Raw genomic sequence first — 21,277 nt, 5'->3', positions numbered from 1 at the left:
TAATGCTTTGTTGGTGGAAAGAATAAACCTTCATCAATACATCAGTTTATTGGACAATAGGCGAACTTGGTTGTTAACACAATAAAGTTTAATTAATTTGAATTTTGTGTGTCGTGCTCTGTTAGGAATTCATCCAAGGAATGATGGGACCTATGAAACACCAAGGTTCACGCCAATAATGGAAGCATGGAAACATTCCATGAAACACATTTTTTTAAAAGGGCATGGAAATGAAAGAACGCTTGCTGACATAAGCCTCACAAATTCATATTTGCGTTTAGTGGGAAAAGCAATATATAGGAAAAAATATGGGTCATGTATGTAGTAGAGACTGATATTAATGTGATACAAACAGTCATCTGAAATGTGTAAGATGTTTAGAAGGAACTCTGATGTAACAGAGTACTGTTTAATTATTGCTGTTTAACTAAAACTTTTTTTCAGCCCGCTTAAGGTCAGAGCGTCTAGAAAGCCCACTTGTGGGCAGCCACACTGACCTCTCGTTCTGCTTCAATTCAAGCACTGAGACTGAGAGATCTTTGATTTATTGGAATAACAAGCATTTTTAGACAGCTGGCATTGGATGGTTCAGTATTTACAGGTTCTGCTACACAAACCTTTAATTTGCAACTCCTGCAGCAAGCAGTACTAGGAGATCTTACAGTGCAATATTGATATTGAATTGTTAGCTCTTTCTTTCTTTCTGTGATTTTTAAAGAGCTTTTCCCCCCTGTGGAAGGGATTTTAGGTATTTTCCATTAGTTTGAACCTAAAAGTGATATGACGATTCAAACATGCCACTTTCTCCTTTCACAAAACAGGAGTGGAGCTTTATAAAGGAAGTGCTGTAAAAAAAAAAAAAACACAGTAATTACCTTCCAAAAACGACCTTGCTGTAAAGTAATTGGGAAGGTATTTGTGAGTACAAATTTAAAACAAAAATAAACAACAACAACAATATAAGGTCTTGTAAGTCGTCTTAAAATGAAGCCATTTTATTTTCTAGCTCAGCATGTCTGTAAGAGTCTAATAACACTTAATGGGGCTGCAAAAAACAAGAGAAAAACAGGTGGCCAGCCATCCTATTGACATGGTTAGGTCATGTGTAAGCCACTGTGTAAAGTACATAACAGTGTGTTATTGATTTATCTATCTACTGGCATAATTGTGGTCTGGCAGGTATGTATTTTAAAGCATTGCTTAGCAATTATTTAAAGCCCTGGAACACAATCATGAAAAAAACACATGTATTGCACTGGGACCACTGCATCAAAGTCCATGCATCAACAGATTCAAGGATTTCCACACAGCTTAGGACACCACAGAGCGTTGTTGGTGTTTTGGGTGAATGGACACAACTGCTAGTATATTGCGTTGAATGTTAACAGCACATGTTTTACAGCAGCCTACATCTCTTTAATATTAATCAGCAATTATCCTGCATTGGAAAGCAACTGAATGCATTTTAATCACTGTTGCTGTCAGGGCGAAGCAAATAGCAAAACAAATCATGGTTTAATTTTTCACTCAGATACCTGCTGTTAATGGATTTTCTTTTCCTCTTTTTACTTGATCGATCTCCTTTATGCTTTGGTGGATCTTCTCTGATCTCTAACCTTTCTGCACCTGTGAGTCAAATTTGACAATTAAGCAGCATAGAGCACCCAACAGCATTGCCAAAAATAAAGTGGAAAGGAATTTCAATTTCTGAAACTGCTGATGTGCAGTTTATGTTCAAGAGGCATTGCACTCCCTTTGGATCCAATTATTTCTGTGCATTGAAGGGCTATAAGGGGTCAGTCCTGAAAGTATGGGTTGCTTGACCGAACCATGCAGTTTGAGGACAGAATACATTGGTCTGAGCTTGATTTGAAGACACATTTCTGGGAAATTCAAGACAGGATAATAATAATAATAATAATAATAATAATAATAATAATAATAATAATAATAATAATAATAATAATAAACAGTTGTGAAAATTTCACAAAGAAATTAGTATAGTTTTGATGGGATTTTATATTCCTGATATGGTAGCAGCTGTAATTGGCTTTATATTCTGGACATAACTCAATACATTTTTGATGTATTGCATTTTACAACATGGCTACCTGCAACTTTTGCCTAACATTTGGCAACTGATAAATTGAATCAACAACAAACAAATCATATCCTGTGTACAAAAACAACACTGACTCCTGTTGTATTGAATCCATTAAAAGTAAAAACCCAGACAAAACCATCCATTCACTGCAATGTTAATAAAGAAAGGGGGTTCTTCAATTTTAGGATTGCAGTGCGATTCTTTTTATGTGAGATAAGTGAGTTGGGGGATAACTTTGGCTACAGCAATTTGACTATTATAAAGGATTGTGACATCCATCCAACCAAATTCAGATCCAGCACTGCATGATTCTTGATCTGCAGGAATATATTCATTTATCAGGTTCTTGTCACATAGTGCCACTGTCATGCCTGGTAATTATTATTATTATTATTATTTATTTCTTAGCAGACGCCCTTATCCAGGGCGACTTACAATTGTCACAAGATATCACATTATACGTTATTTCACATTATACAGATATCACATTATTTTTACATACAATTACCCATTTATACAGTTGGGTTTTTACTGGAGCAGTCTAGGTAAAGTACCTAGGGTACAACAGCAGTGTCCCCCAATGGGGATTGAACCCACAACCCTCCGGTCAGGAGTCCAGAGCCCTAACCACTACTCCACACTGCTGCCCTCATGGTAATAGATTACATTATGTTTGCAGGTCACATCCGTCTTGTATAAACAGTTTTGAATGCATGGGGTTTACAGTTCATTTATTAATGTTTTTTTTCTGTTTCTTTCTTCCAAGGATTCCTTTGGTGAACCTGTAAAAAAAAGAAAAGAAAAATAACCTCCAGTTTCTTTTTATAAACTGTAGGATGATGGACACATTTATTTTTCTAAAAAAAAACAAATGCTGATACTTCTTGATATTTTGAAGAAAAGTATAGCATTTCTTAATATATATATATATATATATATATATATATATATATATATATATATATATATATATATATATATATATACATATATAAAAACAGCTTACAGGAAGAGAAAGTGAACCTCCGTAAAGAGAAGATTTATCCTGAAGATTACGGAATATTCCAAAGGCTTCTGCTTGAATATGTTGGACTATGATACAGAACAATGTGCCAATTATGCCATTACGTGCCACAAACTGTACAGAAAGGACCTAATAAGGATGCCATGGAAGACTAAAGACATAACCTGGGTTATCATTTCTGAAAGAAACCATATCCCGCCATCAGTCATTACCTTTGTTTTTGATAATGTTTTTGAATACCTTTTAATGTTATCGCTAAAGCACTCTTCAACAAAAGAAAATGTATCGATTTGCTTTCAAACTGTGCTGACTGCTTTGTGCAGTTGCTCTTTGAAGAAGACATTTCCTCCAGCTTCCTAGTTGTTTATGTTTTATATGTCATCAAGACTGCCATATTTTTATAGAGAGTTTTAAAGTAACGACTCAGAAATCATATTACAGACACCAGCAGCCTTTCAACATTCCACTAGGGCTGCATATTTGCATATTTCGTATTTTGTGAAAAGTAATAATCTTGTCCTGACTAATAAGGTCACTGGGGATTGTGGGATAGTATTGTGCTGTGTTTTAAAGAAACCTTAGCAGTACTACATTCAGTAAAGCAATGGATGCTGCAATTGAAAGAACATTTGTCGCTATTTTTTATTTCAGCTCTGCATATTTTAAATAGCCTTCTCAAGATCCATGCATATATATTCCGCACAGAACCCATTCACTGTTTCTGGATTAGCCCAGATTGTTAAAATAATTTTTGTTTCTTTGTTCTTTCACATGTCGCCACAATGATCTTTTTTGGCCAAACTCTTCTTGACAGCCATTGCAGTCGTGAAAACAAAAGCTTGTAATATGTACCTCTATTCCCCTGTCTGCTTCTTGTTCAGCACTCACCTCCCTGCTACGTGACGACAGATTTCCATTGTGGGTACGATATAGCAAACCAAAGCCAGAGCCGATGTGGCCGGCAGTGGAATCGGGTTACAAGATGATTGCTAAGTGGGGTCTGTGAAGCAAGTTGTTATTGCTATAAAATAGATAATGATACATATTTTTGAGGAAGATTTTAAATTGTGTTCTACCGAGATTACCTTGTTCTTAGTATATTCATTGCTGCAGCAAGATTACCGTGAAAGAAAATGTAATTTTTGGAATTTTCTTCCACGATTCCCTTAAACCATGACCAACTTTTTAGAAATTAACACAGCGACAGTATCTCCTGGAACAGGTTTTTTCTAAAGGTACCTCAGACAAAATGATATCGCCTAGCCGGCAGTGTTAAAAACAGACCTGTTGACTCTTAGTATTGGACACAAAAACTAAGGACAACTCTCTGCTTCAGACACATAGAAGGTCCTCTCCTAGTAATACAGAACAGTAAATCAGCAGCCATTTAAAACACCTTGTTAGTGTATTCCACTTTCAATCTATATGCCCTTGCTTTGAAAAGCTGTGCGTACAACAGTCAGGTAAAGAAGTTATGCTGCATGTGAATGCCCATGGAAGGGTATTGCATGCATAGTAGTGGGTTTATAAATATATACATGAATGACGTCCTGTAGGGAAGTAACAGGTAGGTGGGTTTAAGATTCTGCAGACTGCAGTTTTAATTTCCATTGTTAATACACTTGCTGTAATTGACATATGCCTTGTTTCCACAAAGCTGCCATAACACCTAACAAGGCATAATTCTGCACCCCTAACTTCAGTGCTCTGAAACAAGAGATACTGTCGCGTGGACCTGAGATGTTCAGGTGAGCCAGTGGCACTGCTGACTGTTTTTTAACAAGGGATAATCAAACAGTGAGGCATATCACATCTGTAATTTATCAGTTGAAATGTATTTTCTATATCATTGACTTCTACTTGTGTACAGCAGTGCTCTATTTTTCAAAAAGGGCTTTTATTTGGAGGGAGTCTTTAAAGATGTGACAACACACCTATTGCTTACACAAATCAGATTAATATTGTGCCAAATGCCTCACTTTTCATTTTCAACTAGTTCTTACAATAAACTCTGTCGTGTTCATTTTCAGGTAAACACTTTAAAAGGCCTCATTTTTAGAGAAAAACCGTACCGTTTTGTAAAATATTTTAATGTTTTTTTTGTTTCCATGGTAATACAGAATTGGTTGTCAAGGAAGAAAAGTTCAGGTTAAACTTTGATTAAAATGGACCAAAACTTCAAGCAGCAGCAGAAATAAAAAGTGAACTGTAGTTAAGAAAACTTGAATACCAGTCCAGTGCATTGACAGTGCTAGGAGTACATGTGAAATGTGTGCTGTATCGTAAGTAGTATCTGCTTGCCTCCATACCAGTTTCATAGATTTGCACAAACAAATGTCTAATGGAATCACCCATCTAAAGTCTCTAATTACTTTCTATTTGCATTGAAGTTACATAGTAAATACATGTGTACTTACACATAATGACAATGTTATTATGCATAGTTACAATATACTGAATACATAATTTTCTTTGCATGACATAACCCTAACCCTAACTCTAAACCTAGCCCAAACTCCCGTAACCCTTTTCTGATACAATTGTGCACTTACATATATCATGCAAAAAGATGTACGCATTAAGTACATTGCAACTATGCATAAAAACATTGTAATTATGTGTAAGTATGCATGTATTTACTAAGTGATTTTAATCTAAATACACAGTAATTACAGAATAAAAATATATTGTTGCCAATTACAGGTCCTGTTTCAGATTTCGCTTGTTGTGGCCCCATTTAAAACAATGCACTGACGTACACCTACACATATAAAATGTTTACACCCCATTTACCTCTTTACCCCATTATCTTATTTATTGAAACTTGTGGTAACACTTTATTTTATAACATGTTAATAACAATGTCGTTGCATAGTAACCGCTTTGTAGTTATCATTGCATTTGTATGATGAAAACATGACTTAATGATACATTCACCGAACATGAGTGCGTCATGAAGTCACAGTGTATCTTTTACTGGTGTTAACACCACATAAAATGTATCAGAATTGTATTATTTAGTGAGAAACAATGCACATTGAATTATCAGTTACCAAAAACTGTGAAGTAAAACACATGAAAAACAGTAAATTTCCTGTACCAGTATTAGCAGGAAATCTCTGAGAAGAGTTAAATGTGCCATGACTATCAAGGACTGTACACTACAGCCCTGCATCTGAACAAAAAAAGAAAATAAATCACCACTTGAATTCATAGAAATGTGTTCAGGTTCTAGCAGCACCGAAGCATTTGCATGCTGCAGCCTGCAGATCTTAGGCTTTTGTTTTCCATTTTGCTTTGTTCTCCCTTCTTTGACCTTGGTAACTGTCTGGCAGATAGAGGACATTTGTTCTGTACATTTTCTGGGACGCTCTGCTGACAGTTTATTTATGGCATCATTAATATATTGCTGTGAGGATTTTGCACTTGTTGGCGGCCTGATTTAGATCTGAGATCTATTTCATTTCATATATGGGGACAGCAAAATATCCACTGACCTGCTTTGTTAATCAGCACACAGACACACATGGCCAATCATTTCTCTGCACTTCTATAATATCCCTCTATTCCCTTTTCCAGAAACAACCTCAATGTCAAACCATTGTATGAGGCCGCATACTGTTTTAGTAGACAACAATGCACAAGGGACTGGTACAACATAATTCATGAACACATTAATAGACCTAACCTATCATGTTGTATTTTTTTCCTCTGGAGCATATCACTATTTGTGTACATTTTTATTCAGTACTTTGAATTGCAGAGCATATAGCCATGTAATAACTTGATGATAACCAATGGTTCCTGGTCTTACATTGTAACTACTGTGAAACTATTTGGAAATGGGCTTTGAAAACAACAAGCTTGTTACCTGATGTAATTACATATAACATGGTCCAGGCCTTTTTCCTGTAATTACACACTTTTCCCACCAGTAGTTACCATGTAACAGCAGAAAATATTGTTGATTACCATGTTATTACATGGTTATATACATCCTGTAATCCAAAGTGCTTTATATGTATCAATTGCTCTCTGTTGTACTCTGAAACTGTACTTTCTGCACTATAGTTGAATTCTCCACAGCCTTCCAATAGTTGGAACGTTTGTAAATGTCATTGACATACAGTATATAAGAAGGGCTTCTATTTGGAAAACACTATGGGCCAAAATTGTTAAAACAAAAAATATTAACAGCTGACATATTTATTCTACTGTGTTTCTGCATTCACCTAGGAGAATGTTGATCCGAAACTATCCATTTCGGTAGCCGGATATTCAAGCTATAGTTAAAAAAGAACAGTAAGATACATTTGTAATACTCATTAGAAACCCATATTCTGTTCTTCCAAACTTTTCTGAGCAGTACAATAGTATGTTAAATGGACACGTAAACACGACAATGCTACATTGTGTTCAGCTTTATTTTTTGGTTGTCAGTGAAGTCTTAAATTGCATTGCATTAAACTGCATAAAACATACAGATACACAATATTCCATTCAGCATGGAAAAGCATACATATCTGACAAATTGTTTTGTTCATCCCTGAATTATGGATACATTTTTTTTACGTTGATTTCCATAACGTTTGTTGTATTAGGCTTGGAGAAAGAACAGCACCTTTATAACAAATAGGAACATTAAAATGGATGTTATACGGCTTGGTTTTATCAGTCATCAGCCTATATAGCATTGTGTTTCAGCAGGGACTCTGGCAAGCTTGCAAAATGTTAACATTGATTATACGTCTGCTGTTTTGCATTTGAGTTTTTCAGCACTAGGTAATGATATCAGCAGAACCAACAAATCCCAAAAGAGCATAATGTGGTGCCAATGTGGTGTATACTAAATCATTCCCTTGATCAAGATCCTTACTACTGCTGTGTAATTTGCATTCCTGATATTTTCATGGAGCATGGGCAGCCTTTACCATGAGTAAGGCAGTGTATGGTGTTAAACATGCAGCAGGCTCATCTAAAGTGCAGTTACAAATCACAAGTGAAATGAGTATGGACGACCTCTACAACACAACCTGACATTGGTGGCAGTGTATGCTAAAAAAACAAAAAAACAAAACAGAGGTCATTTTTATTTCTGGAAAGTGATGAACAGCACTACAACCCACGAAACTACAAATCTTGAGTACAATTTTGTTGTTGCCATACAATTATGAAATGTTTATACCTGGTGGAATCTTTATCTTTTTATATTTGTGTTTAATATATCAAGGAGTACCTCTGTTACTTTTATATAAAAGCAAAAATATATATATCAGTCATATAGAGATTTGATGATTGTGTCAGTTAAACGTTGTGTTTTCTTCTTTTCATTTTTTGCATACCTTAAACTACTGTCTAATGAATCACGGCTCTTTTTTTCTTCTAAGTAATGGTAAGATGTTCAATTTCTAAGTGATATTGATTTGGTTATTCTTGTATTTCTAAGCTCTGTATTTGAAAGCGCTGTAAATGCAATCTGATTCCTCCTGTGTACATTTAGTACTCTGATGTTGCTATTAAAAAAGTATAAAATCACGTTCTTTGTCTTTTTAAAGAAACACAGTCTTGTATTGGCAGATTAGTATAATACTGTGATTGTTTTTCATCGGATTCACACTCCTGGTTGTCAGAATTGGAGACACTTAGGCTGGGACCAAATCAAAACTTTGACAACCTGCTAATCGCACTTAACAAAACTGTATTTAATAGTGTTTTCTTTTTTTTGTAAGTATTTTATTTCTTCTACTCATAAAAAAAAAAACGCTATTAAATACAGTTTTGTTAAGTGTGATTAGCGGGTTGTCAAAGTTTTGATTTGGTCCCAGTCTTAGTTGGGCTTACAGATCACATCAGTGGGAACACAAGCTCAGTTATTGTTGCAGCTCTTAAGGAACAGATACATTTGTCTTCAAATAAAGAAACCCTACTGTTACAAAGATATGAAGACATAACATTGTAGTAACTAACTACGACTGCTGTGCAATTTGCCTTCTTAGTTTTGCTATTTTACATTCAAATCGGCTTTTTTCTTTTTGACTGTTTTAAATTGAACAGTTTAATTGTTCGTTTTTTATTCAGTTTTTTGTTTTAGACTCTGAATTGTTTTAGTTCAACAAACTAGATTTTTGTCTTAGGTTTTCAAGTGTTATAATTAAAAACACATTTTGCATCTCTTTTTTATTTCTGTTTTTATCAAATTCTGCACTGTGTGTCTGTGTAGAGGAATCCAGTGTTTCATTAGAACACACACACACACACACTGGATTCCTCTACACAGACACAGCGTACAGTATATCAGTAAATCATACAGTAACCTTAAAGTCATTATCAGATATCAAAAGAGCCATTCAGTCACCCAGCAGGACACATATTAATGGCAACCGATGTAATTCAAAGTGTGGGTACAATGGAGCATTTTGCATGGGACAAATCGACCACCAGATCTACACAGTTACAGATCAAGAATGAATGTATATGCAAGCGCTTTGCTTTACTACAGCATAAACCCAGCAGGGATGGTGTGTTTAATCGTGATTGACACATTTAGAACAAATACTTCTGATTGCACATGTCTATGTGCTGGGACATTGGGGACTATGCAGAAATAATTACGCTGAACTGGAATGAGTCCCCCTATGGACTAGAATTTAGAATCTGACCTCTATTGTCTGTGTCAGCTACTCACACTTGCAATTACTGAAACCTACAAAGTAAAAACTATGCAAATAAAAAGGCGGTGTTATTAAAACATTTACAATCTGCATACAAATTATAGGAGGTTGTGTATTGATTGAGTCTTATTTATTTTTGCCATAAACAAGAAAGGTATGTTTCTGTCACCTAGTTATTTTTTATTTGGTCAGTTTTATTAACCAGATCCTTTTTTATTTATTTATATTTTCATTGTGACATACAGTAAAGCAAATACATTATATTGCTAAGCACACTAGTTATCATTTAAAACAAACTCTAGGGCTTATTCAAAACGTTAAGATTCACAAACTATTTTAACATGGAAGCATATTTTGATCTAAAATGTCACTTGCAGGAGGATATTTTAAAAGAGGAATTTCACAAAGAAAAAAACACCAGGTCTGAAGAATACACTTCTCTACTGTCAGGTAGTCGACCACATCAGCAAGGTAACTGTACCATACAGAGAAGGTCAACTACCCAGGTAATCAGGGTTTTATTGGGATACAATGTCTTTATTGTTAATTGAAATAATCTTAGAATTACAGAGTTATTTAACTTTTAAATATTTACTTTTAAAACTACACATTCTGTCTCAGTTGGTGGATGAAAGTTATACATACAGCTATGGCCAAAAGTTTTGCATTACCTAGAATTTTAGGATTGAGACATAATTTATATATTTTATTTAACATCATGTAATCAAAGAACTACAAAATGATATTGCAAAAGTCTACGGGAAGCCAAAATAGTAGTACAGTATTTCATATTTCATACTATACAGAATTGTCAGTTTTTCGTATATGGAAAACTACAAAGCCGTATGTAATTCAATACGTTAACGTAACATTATTCAGCAGGTTTCATTTGACTTTATGAAGCTAAATTAGTTAATTCTAGAGGGTGCTGCAAAACTTTTGGCCATAGCTGTATATGTTTTTTTTTATTCTTTTTTTTCAACTACGTTGGCTTTGGTAGAATATATAAAGTACAGTATAAATAAATACCTGAATAAAGCACAGTGTATTGTGTTAAAAAAACAAACAAAAAAAACAGTAGATTCTCCTGGCTGCAGAGAAAGTGATTACGATCAAGTGCTCGTTCACACAGGGTCTAAATAAGTATGCATTTGTCCTGTAGCGAGTTATGAGTTGGCACTTACAATGAGAGTGAATGGCATAGGAGTGATTACCTATTTTTTATAATGTACTTTTTATTTTTGGGGAAAGTGGAATAAGGTGTTTACATTCACATTATGGTCCTTACTGCTGTGTACAGTAACTACTGCTAAATCTGAGTGTTTATACCAGTTAGGAATCAGCAGTTACTATATTGTACAGTATGCATTGCTATCCCCAATGCCCAAACATGGTTTTACAGTATATGAGGAAGCTTCATAATATACAAATCAGTGTTTTAGAAAACAGGGAGTGAAGTTCTTCACTTTGCTATTACCTCTCCCTTGCTAAAATATTCTCAAAACAGTAGGCCTGCACTATTCACAATCTCAGAATCACACTGGCTCAATTCCACAGGAACCACGTTTTTCGAGAGTGCTATCTCTCACTAAGAAGCTCACAAGTTTTGAAATGGATCCAAGACGCAACGGCATGGATTTGCAAGTTATTCTAATCTACGGTAAGTGCCAGGAACTCGCAGGTTCTGATTTCATGGCTGATTAACAATCTGCCAACATGTAATTCTTATTAATGTATGCTCGAGGCTAGAGGCTCCAAGAGGTTGTCCGGTGTACTGTTAGTCATGCAGATAGAGGTTTACTAAGCCCTATAATTATCATTAATGGGGATTCTACAAAAGGAAGAAAACCTTGTGAACTTGATGGGAATATAGCAGAAGGGGCATCACTGAGAGTCATTTCATTAAGTGCTGAATGTTATCAAAACGGCACTCGGCGGGAAATAGAAATAAATGAAACTGCTGTCCGTGGTGCTGAAATCATCATCATCAATTACATTATAATAGAGAAGTGGAAGTAACATGCCAAGCATCGCTGAATGATATCAGATTTCTAAACCATTTCTAATGATTTCTAATGCCCCTCTCCTTTTACCATGCTATTACTGTGAACAGTTTCAAAGAGTTACCAACTAAGGGATCGATTTGAACAACGTAGTTCATGACCACAGATCGTATGTTACTGTAAACTCTTGGTTGTGATCTCCACATACATACAGCACTTGTTAATTTATTTTTTGCATCTTCAAAATATTAATTAATACTTTTATTTCTTGAAACTTTTTTTTCATACAATGCAGTGTACTGTACCTAAGTAGTCTGTTGAAAAGAAATACTCACTTTCTCTAAAACTAAGCATTGCTAAACAAAATACTTCAGACTGCCGTAGAACATCTTTTTTATTTTCTGCAAACTGTAGATAAAATGAGAGGTTTATCTGTTTTCTAGTCTTTTTTCCAGATTTTTCTGATCCCCTGGCCCTGTTTCTTGGACATGGTGCCTGCCTGTGTGCTTTCACCTTTCAATTCTTTGTTTATTTTATTTTTTTAAAAGGGGCAGTGCTCTGAAGGGTACTCAAGCAACCAATTTAAACATCTTGTTATTACTGTTGAAGAAAAAACATATACTGTTTCATTTTGAACATGGTAATAAAAACTGTTATTTGACATGCTGTCTGTTTCGCTACGGGGCTGGTGTGAAAGTCTGCATAGTACAGTATTAACTAAGTTTTATACTCTAACATTTAAACTTGTCAGTAGTCAAAAGCAATAGTCTTTATGTTTTTGCTATACTATTTAAAAGCTGTTGTGTATGTTGATGTAGCTAAAACTACATTATTTGGTAACCTTTCCGTGAATTCTTGTTTTTTTCCTGCCATGAAATGGACTAAAAATTACTGTTCCAAATATTACTGTTCCACAATACTGAGCAGATATAGTATTGTAAACTTTAATAAGGGGTATGCATTTTGCATTAGTTTATTGACAAAAGTAGTTTTCAAATCTTGCAGCATTGGACCTTCCTGAATTGGATTTGCTCTCACTGTCTGATGCAAATCTGAAGGCACCATCTCTCAGCTAGAAATGTAGTCCCCATGCTCATTAATATCTGGTTCACAGGAAGACAAATTGGTCAGAATACCAACGTACTGTATTGAGGTTTAGTGATGGGGATACTGTCAACTTGGGGAAGAGTTTGGGCCAAGTAAAATCGATTTACATTCAGACATCTTCCTCCCTAGGTAAAAGACAAATGCATACATTCCTCAAACTAATTAAGCAAGACTTACGGCTACATATTTATAGCAGCTTGCTGCTTAAACATTCAGAGGAATTGCTTTAAAAATAAAATCATCTAATTAGAGAGCGCAGTCACATCTGTTGCTGGCAACCCTATTCATCTTTCACCTGTTTTGTTTTCTTGTTCCTTGAGGAGTTCATGCAAATCCCTCAAAATAAGAAGTCCACCAATATATTGCTCTGCAGAATGATAAAATCAATGATGCATCAGACAGTTCTGTCAAATTTATAAGGAGCTGGAGATTAATGAAGAGCAGAAATTGGATTTTTGACCAAATTTGATTGAATATTGCTTAAAGAGGGTCCATATTACATGCACATTTTTAACATTACTTGATATTGAAATGCTGAACACTTCGTTAACATGTGAATCAATCAGTTCCTACCTATAACATTTTTAATGAGTGAAGCTCTGTGGTTACCAAATTATGTAGGCTTGTTCTAATTGAAATGTGATTGACAGAATTGAGTAATGTGAACTTCTAATAAGAAAAAGTTGCACCACACTGTTTAATTAATCAGTAATTTCAGTGATTGATACAGAAGCAGATTTGAAAGTCTTTGACAAATGGCTAGTTGTAGGCCATTGGTATACAGGTTATTCCTTATCAAAGGAAATAAATATGGGTGTTTCACAAGGAACAGTGATTCTACAGGAATGATATGATTCATATTACAGCCTCCACCTTCCCTGAAGCAATTAAGATGCCATTGGTGGACTCACATGCAATTGACAGTGTATTGGCTTTGTATTTTGTATCGTATTCCTGTATTTTATTTTCAGAAACTTCCCTCCATCCCCTCCCACACTCAAAACTTTCCGAAAAAAACGTGGATGGCCACAGGCTTCACCTGTAATCCGTTCCATGATCAACCAGAGCGAAAACTGAAGAGATGTCAAATTTGATCTTCTGCCATGCGTGCATGAAAAATAAAAACCACAAGACTTTCCTCTGAATTCACCTGTCACAAGGACTCAGTGATCACCTAGCCAAGGAAGCAACATAATTAGTGGATGACATCCAGTTTTCTTCCCACCTGCTACAGAATATGATGAACGACCTAAAGGTACAGCCATCCCAGCCACCTATTCTGTCAAATGATACCCTGCCAAGGTGTGTCATTTTCTCATTTTCCTCCTGTCTTTTGCACAATGTTTTAAACCTACAGATCTTACAGTATAGTGACAAGAAACTGACAAAGCCCCATTGATTTTAAATGTTGTATGGAAACCAGGAACACCTGATTTATTTGAGTGTTTGATTTTCAGTCAAAATTATTACTGCTTCAATCATTTCATACTACAATCAATACATTAATCATTCTGTGTGATGAGTGAATAACAGCTCAGTTGGTCAAAACGACTTTTGCTGGATGGGTAATCTTATAATTAGTTCTTGAAAACAAAAAATAATTTCAAACCCTTTCTATCTTCCATATAAACAGCTTGAAATATTTTTATAATTAAAAAAAAACGTGTGGAATCTTCTTCCAGTTTCAGGGTTATCAAACTCTACTCTGATATGCCTGCAAGTGAACTTGTAATGAATGTACATATCTAACACTGACAAATTCATATACTGAGTCATATCTAATCCACTTTATAAGGCTGGGGTTATATTAAGCCTCTTGGAGTCTTTGATGATTCCACATGAGAAGGACGGAAGTTCCTGATGCATTGCCTCTAGAGGGATGATGCCTGGCTACATTACATTTTAACAGGCATGATCAACTTCTCCTTTTCCGACAGCCCTTGACTTCTTCAGTTCACATACATTATAAACAGCATTTTACTCAGTCATACATACGCCCAGATCAATGAAGTGGACAGGAGCTGCAAACAGCTGCCAGTCTGGGACCGAGCTAAAGCATTCACAGCATACAGCTCCCATCAGTAGAAATGACTGCCAGGCTGGATCAAAAAGTCAGAGTCAATCAGGCAATAGCTGCCAAGATTGAGAGAGACTGCAGTGGACGACAGTCCTGGGATTAAGAGCAAGTCCTTTTTCTGAGTAATACAGCTTGGCAGACTCTGAAAAGTAATACCAGTCTGAACTTTAGGGGTTGTAAAATGGTAAATGGTGAATCGACAGATAACACAATCAAGCAGCACCTCAAAGGCATTGAAAGGGTTACATTTATTTCCACATCCACCCACGCACCCTCCCAATGTTCTACTTATTTCAGACCTGTCATGTTGCATTAAAGATTAGAGTGTAAAGTGATTTAATTGCATGCCATTTTTAATCCGATGAAGTTTTGATCTTCCGCATTGTCATTTAATATGGCGATCTGGAGTTTCTCATTACTGGAAAAATGAAAGCCAAAAACAAAGGGAGAGGATTTTTCAGCTAAAAATCAATGACAGAATCAGATTACAAATGTAAATTATCCTTTTTATGTAGCAACTTGTCCTGAAGCTGTATTTTTAAGCACCTCTAACAAATGTAATTACTTATACTTAGTTTCAAAGACTTTGGAATCTTTAAATTATATATATCCATGTACCAAATGGATATACCAAAGATCAACAATCAATGGTTTCTGCTGACTAGCCATTCACCTTGTTTGTACCCTATGGATTTCAAGCTACTGAACCTTCTAGGAAAGAACCTCCAAGAGCCTTGTATGGTTCCTGGCCAGTAGGGGTTGCTATGATGCAGTGAGTTGAACCAGACAGAAGCAATGTTCACCCATGGGATTGCGTTGGCCAATGCAGCACAATATTTCCATGTTGCTGCGAATAATGTTACTGCAGCTCTTTTTGCAGCAAGTTAAAATTCAAAGTTGCGATTATCCACATGGCTTTACGTTAATGCAAAACTGGACATTCTATACATTTAGTCCTAAGAAATGTAATTGAACATGCAAATGTTTAATTTAGATTTACATTAGCAAAAAGCTGTTTTATTGTGCAGCATCCTGAGATGTTGCTACAAGAAAGTTTGAATTAGATTTCAGGATTGTATTCAGGGATGGAAATAAGATTCTTATTACCTAGCAGTTTCACCCATTTCAGCTTTTACTACGAGCTTGATTAGCCACAGTGTATAAGTCACAAGCACAGGTGTGTCTTATTAAATATATCAAACTGCTATGCAATGGAAATCTTATTTGCATCCCTGGTATTGCAAAGCATTTTAGTGTCTCCCAAAAAAGAGAATACCTGGACTTAGTACAGAATGTCCACTCAAAATGATAGAAGAGAACATTGAATGTCAGCTTGTTACCAGAGAACTGGGCTTCTAATGGGTTCAGAAACCCCATATAACCTGAGTTTGATAGAGCGTTGTGTCAATGTTTCTATCATTTAGGTGTCTGGTTTGTTAGACTTGACGACAGACAACACAAATATGCAGCTAAATAAAAGGTTAATAATTAATGTGCAACTGTCATTGACTTCAGAACCAACAGCGTTTTTTTAATGTATTTATAAAAAGGGGGGGGGGGATGTTTTAAAGAGGATTCATATGAATGTTGTTATAGAGGTTTTGTACTGAAGAGTCTGTGGGTAAAGAATTTAGTGGTATACATCAGTGGTTAGAGACAAAGGGGAATTTAGTGGTATACATCAATGGTTAGAGACAAAGGAGAGTCAGAAAGACTGATCAGAGTGCATGCCTTCCTTCACATGTCTGTCGATCTGGTAAATAAATCCAGGCATGCCATTACAGGGAGCAGTATAAGAATGTTGCAGTGTATGCGTCATAAGCTATATGCTGCATAGAAATATTATGACCTTGCAAAGGTCACATGTTAACATAATGAAACATTGATTTTATCATTCAGTGTTTATCTTGAGTTTTGTTTTGTTTGTCCAGGAAATAAGTTGGCATGAATTATATTTGAAGAGAACACTGTGTACCACATAGAGTAGATAACACAGTATACTTTAACAAGTAGGAAATAATTTTAGTTACAACATAGAACATTTATAATCTACTCACTGCCCCCCCACGTACAGCTCTCGATACAGCCAAAGAGAAATAGATGCGAATATTTCATTTAATTTGGAACAAACTGTGGTATCTTTAGGCAAATTCATTCTCGAACAGAAACAGCACCTTAAGGGGATTTAAATGAGTAATGATTTTGGAAGCAGAGCTAGTAACATCTGTGATGCTGCTGGTAATTTTACAGAAACAAGACCAGGAGCTAAACACAGTCACAGATAAAAGATTAGTGTAAACAACATCAAAAAGGTCAACCAATCTAAACTATACCGTCCGTTGAAAAAAAAAGTTCTTGATTTAGCTCAGACTAATCGATTTCTGTAGTTCTTTACAGAATTTCCTCGCTAAACAAAGCCTTGCAAAACTTCTATTGGAGACAAAACTTAGATTGGACCTTTTAATCCAGACTGTAGAAACATACGGTAACAATGTACATTAAGTATCTCTAATTACTGTGTATTTACATAGTAGTTACTTAGTAAATACATGTGTACCTACACATAATTACAATGTCATTATGCATAGTTATAATGTACTTAAATGTGTACATAGTTTCTAATTTTAGCATTAACCCTCATTTTTCAAGGCAACATATGTGTCTATGTTAAATTAATTCCAGGAGCACTCATTTTTATTGTTTTTTTTTCAGAGGGAGTATTTGACCTACTTAAAACATTATTGATGTTGTTGTTTTTCCTCTCCTTTCAGAAAACATTGAGACCAACTTTATGCTTGCTTCATAACTGGGCCTGTGGTCTTACTTCGGGTAAAAAAGACTTCAGGATGCTTCAGCAGCACCTATAATTATTTATTTAGAGCAATTTTCCTATAAGGTGAGGCTTCTGCATAGACTTCATATTGCATTAACTGCAAACATTCATATAAGTAGCAACCTGTGTTTTGCAGCCTATTCACATTAGTAAAGGGCTATCCAGCTTCACTTGCTGTAGCTGCTTTGTTTTTCTAGTCCAAGGTCTCTGTTAGTAATGACTGTCAAAAAGAAATAATTCTGAGGCTACAATATTGTTGCAAATCCTGTTGATTACCCTACTACTTGCATACAGAGCCCACTTTTCTCCATACAAATCCACTCAGTGCTGTTTCGATTTGAATTGAATACTGATTGTTGCTGGTTTGAATGCTGGCATTATGAAGAGGCTAGTTTGATGTGTGCTGTTGTGTAGTGACCTTGTGCTTATAGAGAAAGAAACAGATAATCATGGTGTTTCGTCTCCGTTAAGCCTCAGTCACAATGGTCTTACACACGTCATTTCCTTTGAGTTTTGAACACCGGATTTGGAAATGCCCAGTTCCAGTGCTTTGCGTGAAGCTGAAGCATCAAAGAGCTCATCAAATGTATTTATCTGGTTTATTCAACCAACTGAACAGCTATCTTAAGCATGCGTGTGTATCCTTCAGTCAATGGACCAGGGGAATGGCTTATCAGGATATCTCAGCACCCTCCGCATCATCAGTTAATATTATAATAGATAGCTATGGGTGGTCATACTATTTCTATGTAGTCTTTTGATTAAAGTGATTGCTGTACATTGCGTGTCGAAACAGAATCTATACATCTACTTGCACGTTCAAGACCTTTGTCACCTTTAGTAGCATCTAATCGCTGTCACACGGAACATGTCAACATACATTTGATATTTATTTACTAAGGGATTGATTTGGTCAAACAACTGTATACCACCCAGGACAAGCCACAACTGGATTGTAATGCAGAATGCTAAAGCACTGGGGAATCCCTCTGGAATGCATCAACCAACTAATCCAAAGGGATTCCCCAGTGCGGTAAAATGCTCTAAAAATGCAGGGGTGGTTAATCCTGGAAAGGTTGATCTAAGCTCTCTGAACAATACAATAGTAACGCAATTCTCTGTCTGTGTGTGCGGCACAGTCTGCACCTCCCTTTTATTAAAAATTATACACAAATATTGAGAGGCCTAGTGTTTTTTTTAAACAGACCTCTTCAAAACAACATGCGTTTTTTTTGTTTAACTGTTCATTTTGTCAGCGACTCTAAATACTCTGCATATAGAGCTGAGAACAAAGCCTGCACAGTTTGCCAAATGCTCCACTGAATTGCTTTCTGTTAGGCTTAGCTTTCCTTGCCATGCATCTCTATTACTTGCTTATGTAACGTACCAGAGGAGTTACACAGGATCTCAGAGGTGAACGATGAATTACTTGCAAAAACAGCCTGGAAAAAAAGTGAGAGAGGACTCTAAAGCATGATTTCAAATGGATTATGTTGTCATACACTCTGCAGGGAGCAGGGGCAATGCTTTAAAAAGAACAGTAAAGACAATACAATTGGAGCCACAGGACAGACATCAATTTTGTCAAGAGTTTTGTTATAATCTGCACACTTATGGAAGATGAAAAATTGCAGTAATACAAAAAAATGTACCAGATTAAAGTTAAAATGGACTACAAGTCCAATTCAGTTAACTTCTGCCTTTGTGTTTGTTCATCTGCCGCTGGGTTCAAGCAGAAATTGTTTTGAAATTGGTTGTGTTTGTTTGCATCAGCTGAGACGAAACCTTTTCGAGCTGGGGGTTCCAACAACGCAAGCTTGTAACACGGGATGCAGAAGGATCTTTGTTTTGTAATGTGCCTTGTTCACTTACTTCAGCAGCACACAGACACGATAAAAAACAAAAAAACAAAGAACAAACAGAAACAAACTTGCCTACACCTATTGTAATGACATTGTATTTAAACATGTGGGTGTGCGTATTGACACTATCATTACAGTTGAATTAAAGACACACAATGTTAAGCAGTTTATTTTTAATTTTTATTGAACCAACAAACCAAATACGATACATTTTTAAGGTCAATGCAATAACTCTTTGCAAAGTGATACAACACTTCCAGTAGAGCAGGTATTGTACAATATAGTGTACACAGCTTCAGAGCTTATGTGTGCCAGAAAAGGCATTTGAAGGATGTATGTTTTTTTTTTAATAGATTTATGATACGTTACAAAGCTATTCCCTAGATACCCTGGTATTATTCCTCTTATATCACATCCTACTCGGATGGGTGACAGCGTAAGGTTACTTCCAGAGTAAATAACAATTTATTCTGAAAAAAAAAGAACCGAACAGTTTGAAAAATAAACACCACAGCATAAACCTACCTGAATTTACTGTAAGTGGTGCTGCCTGACATGGGGGTCATTGCCTGCTATATACTAAGATAACAATATAAAGGATAAGGTTCAAATGACTTATGTAATATTGCTTTTGTGTTTAAATACATTTTTTATAATGTCTTTTCGGGTAATATTTTGGTCTAGGTCGCTCTAGGCTTCTTGAAATGTCCATTTAAGTCCTGTTAGCTTTAGAGGGCAATGGCATCTCCCCAAGATTTTTCTTCCTAGACTTATTAATCTCTCCTCAATTGTTAAATTACAGAAAGAAAACCAAAAAAAAAGAGTTGTTGCTGGGCGATTACGGCCGCACTGAACAGTTTGAAAAACGATGGCATCCTACTATAGAAATGAATGGTACAACTATCCCATTAGTTGTCAATGCATGCAGTCCCATCTGAGATTAAATGAAAAACATGAGCTATAATGCATTTTTAACCTTTGGTATACTATTGCTGATTGAATATCAGCAATCTAGGATCCATTTTTCACTTGTGTCAGCTTGTGTTGCCGTAATCCAAATAAAAGACAATCTATTTCAAATATGAGATACATCTTCATGTCTTAATTGTATGTGCCTAACTTACCTTAGGTAACATTAGGTAGCTCAAGACTACTAATAGTTTGTGACAGCACCCGTATGAGACACAGCTATGGTATGTGAGGAAGTTGAGCTCCATTGCAATAGAGCTAAAGGACTTTGTATTGCAAATCTATTGACCTTGCTGGCACCTTTTTGAAACTCTTAATAGAGAACCAACATTATTCAATAAAAGCCAGTAGGCTGAATTGTTAATATAGTCAGCTGTATCGTCACAAACACCCCCACTCCTTATTGCTAAAATGTATAATGGTTAGCTGCCTATGCTTGATATATAGACAAGGCTCACGGTTATAACGTTAATGAACTGGCCCTTTATTCTCTTGGGCTGGTGCTGGAGTCTGTCCCAGAATCTAGTGACTGCAATCTATTCTAATACAAGGGCAAGGGGATATCTCATTCATTAGTTAATACAGTTTTAATCCAGTTCATTTACCTAGGTAATCATAGGTCTGCTC

General features: G+C 35.8%; 1 protein-coding gene across 2 annotated transcripts in view; it reads left to right on the top strand.

Moving 5' to 3' along the window:
- LOC117963770 (adherens junction-associated protein 1-like) overlaps positions 1 to 3,042 on the top strand; it is a 30,195-nt gene extending 27,153 nt beyond the window's left edge. For both annotated transcript variants that reach the window (XR_004660848.2, XM_034904913.2), the window contains one exon: positions 2,871 to 3,042. Coding sequence is in view for 1 of the 2 variants with exons in the window: in XM_034904913.2 (XP_034760804.1) it covers positions 2,871 to 2,892 (22 nt within the window). In the remaining variant the exon portion in view is untranslated. The remainder of the gene's footprint in view (positions 1 to 2,870) is intronic.
- Positions 3,043 to 21,277: the final 18,235 nt, after the last annotated feature.

Source organism: Acipenser ruthenus, chromosome 20 (genome assembly GCF_902713425.1).
Source record: "Acipenser ruthenus chromosome 20, fAciRut3.2 maternal haplotype, whole genome shotgun sequence".
NCBI lineage: Eukaryota > Metazoa > Chordata > Actinopteri > Acipenseriformes > Acipenseridae > Acipenser > Acipenser ruthenus.
This window is presented reverse-complemented; position numbering and strand designations above follow the sequence as displayed.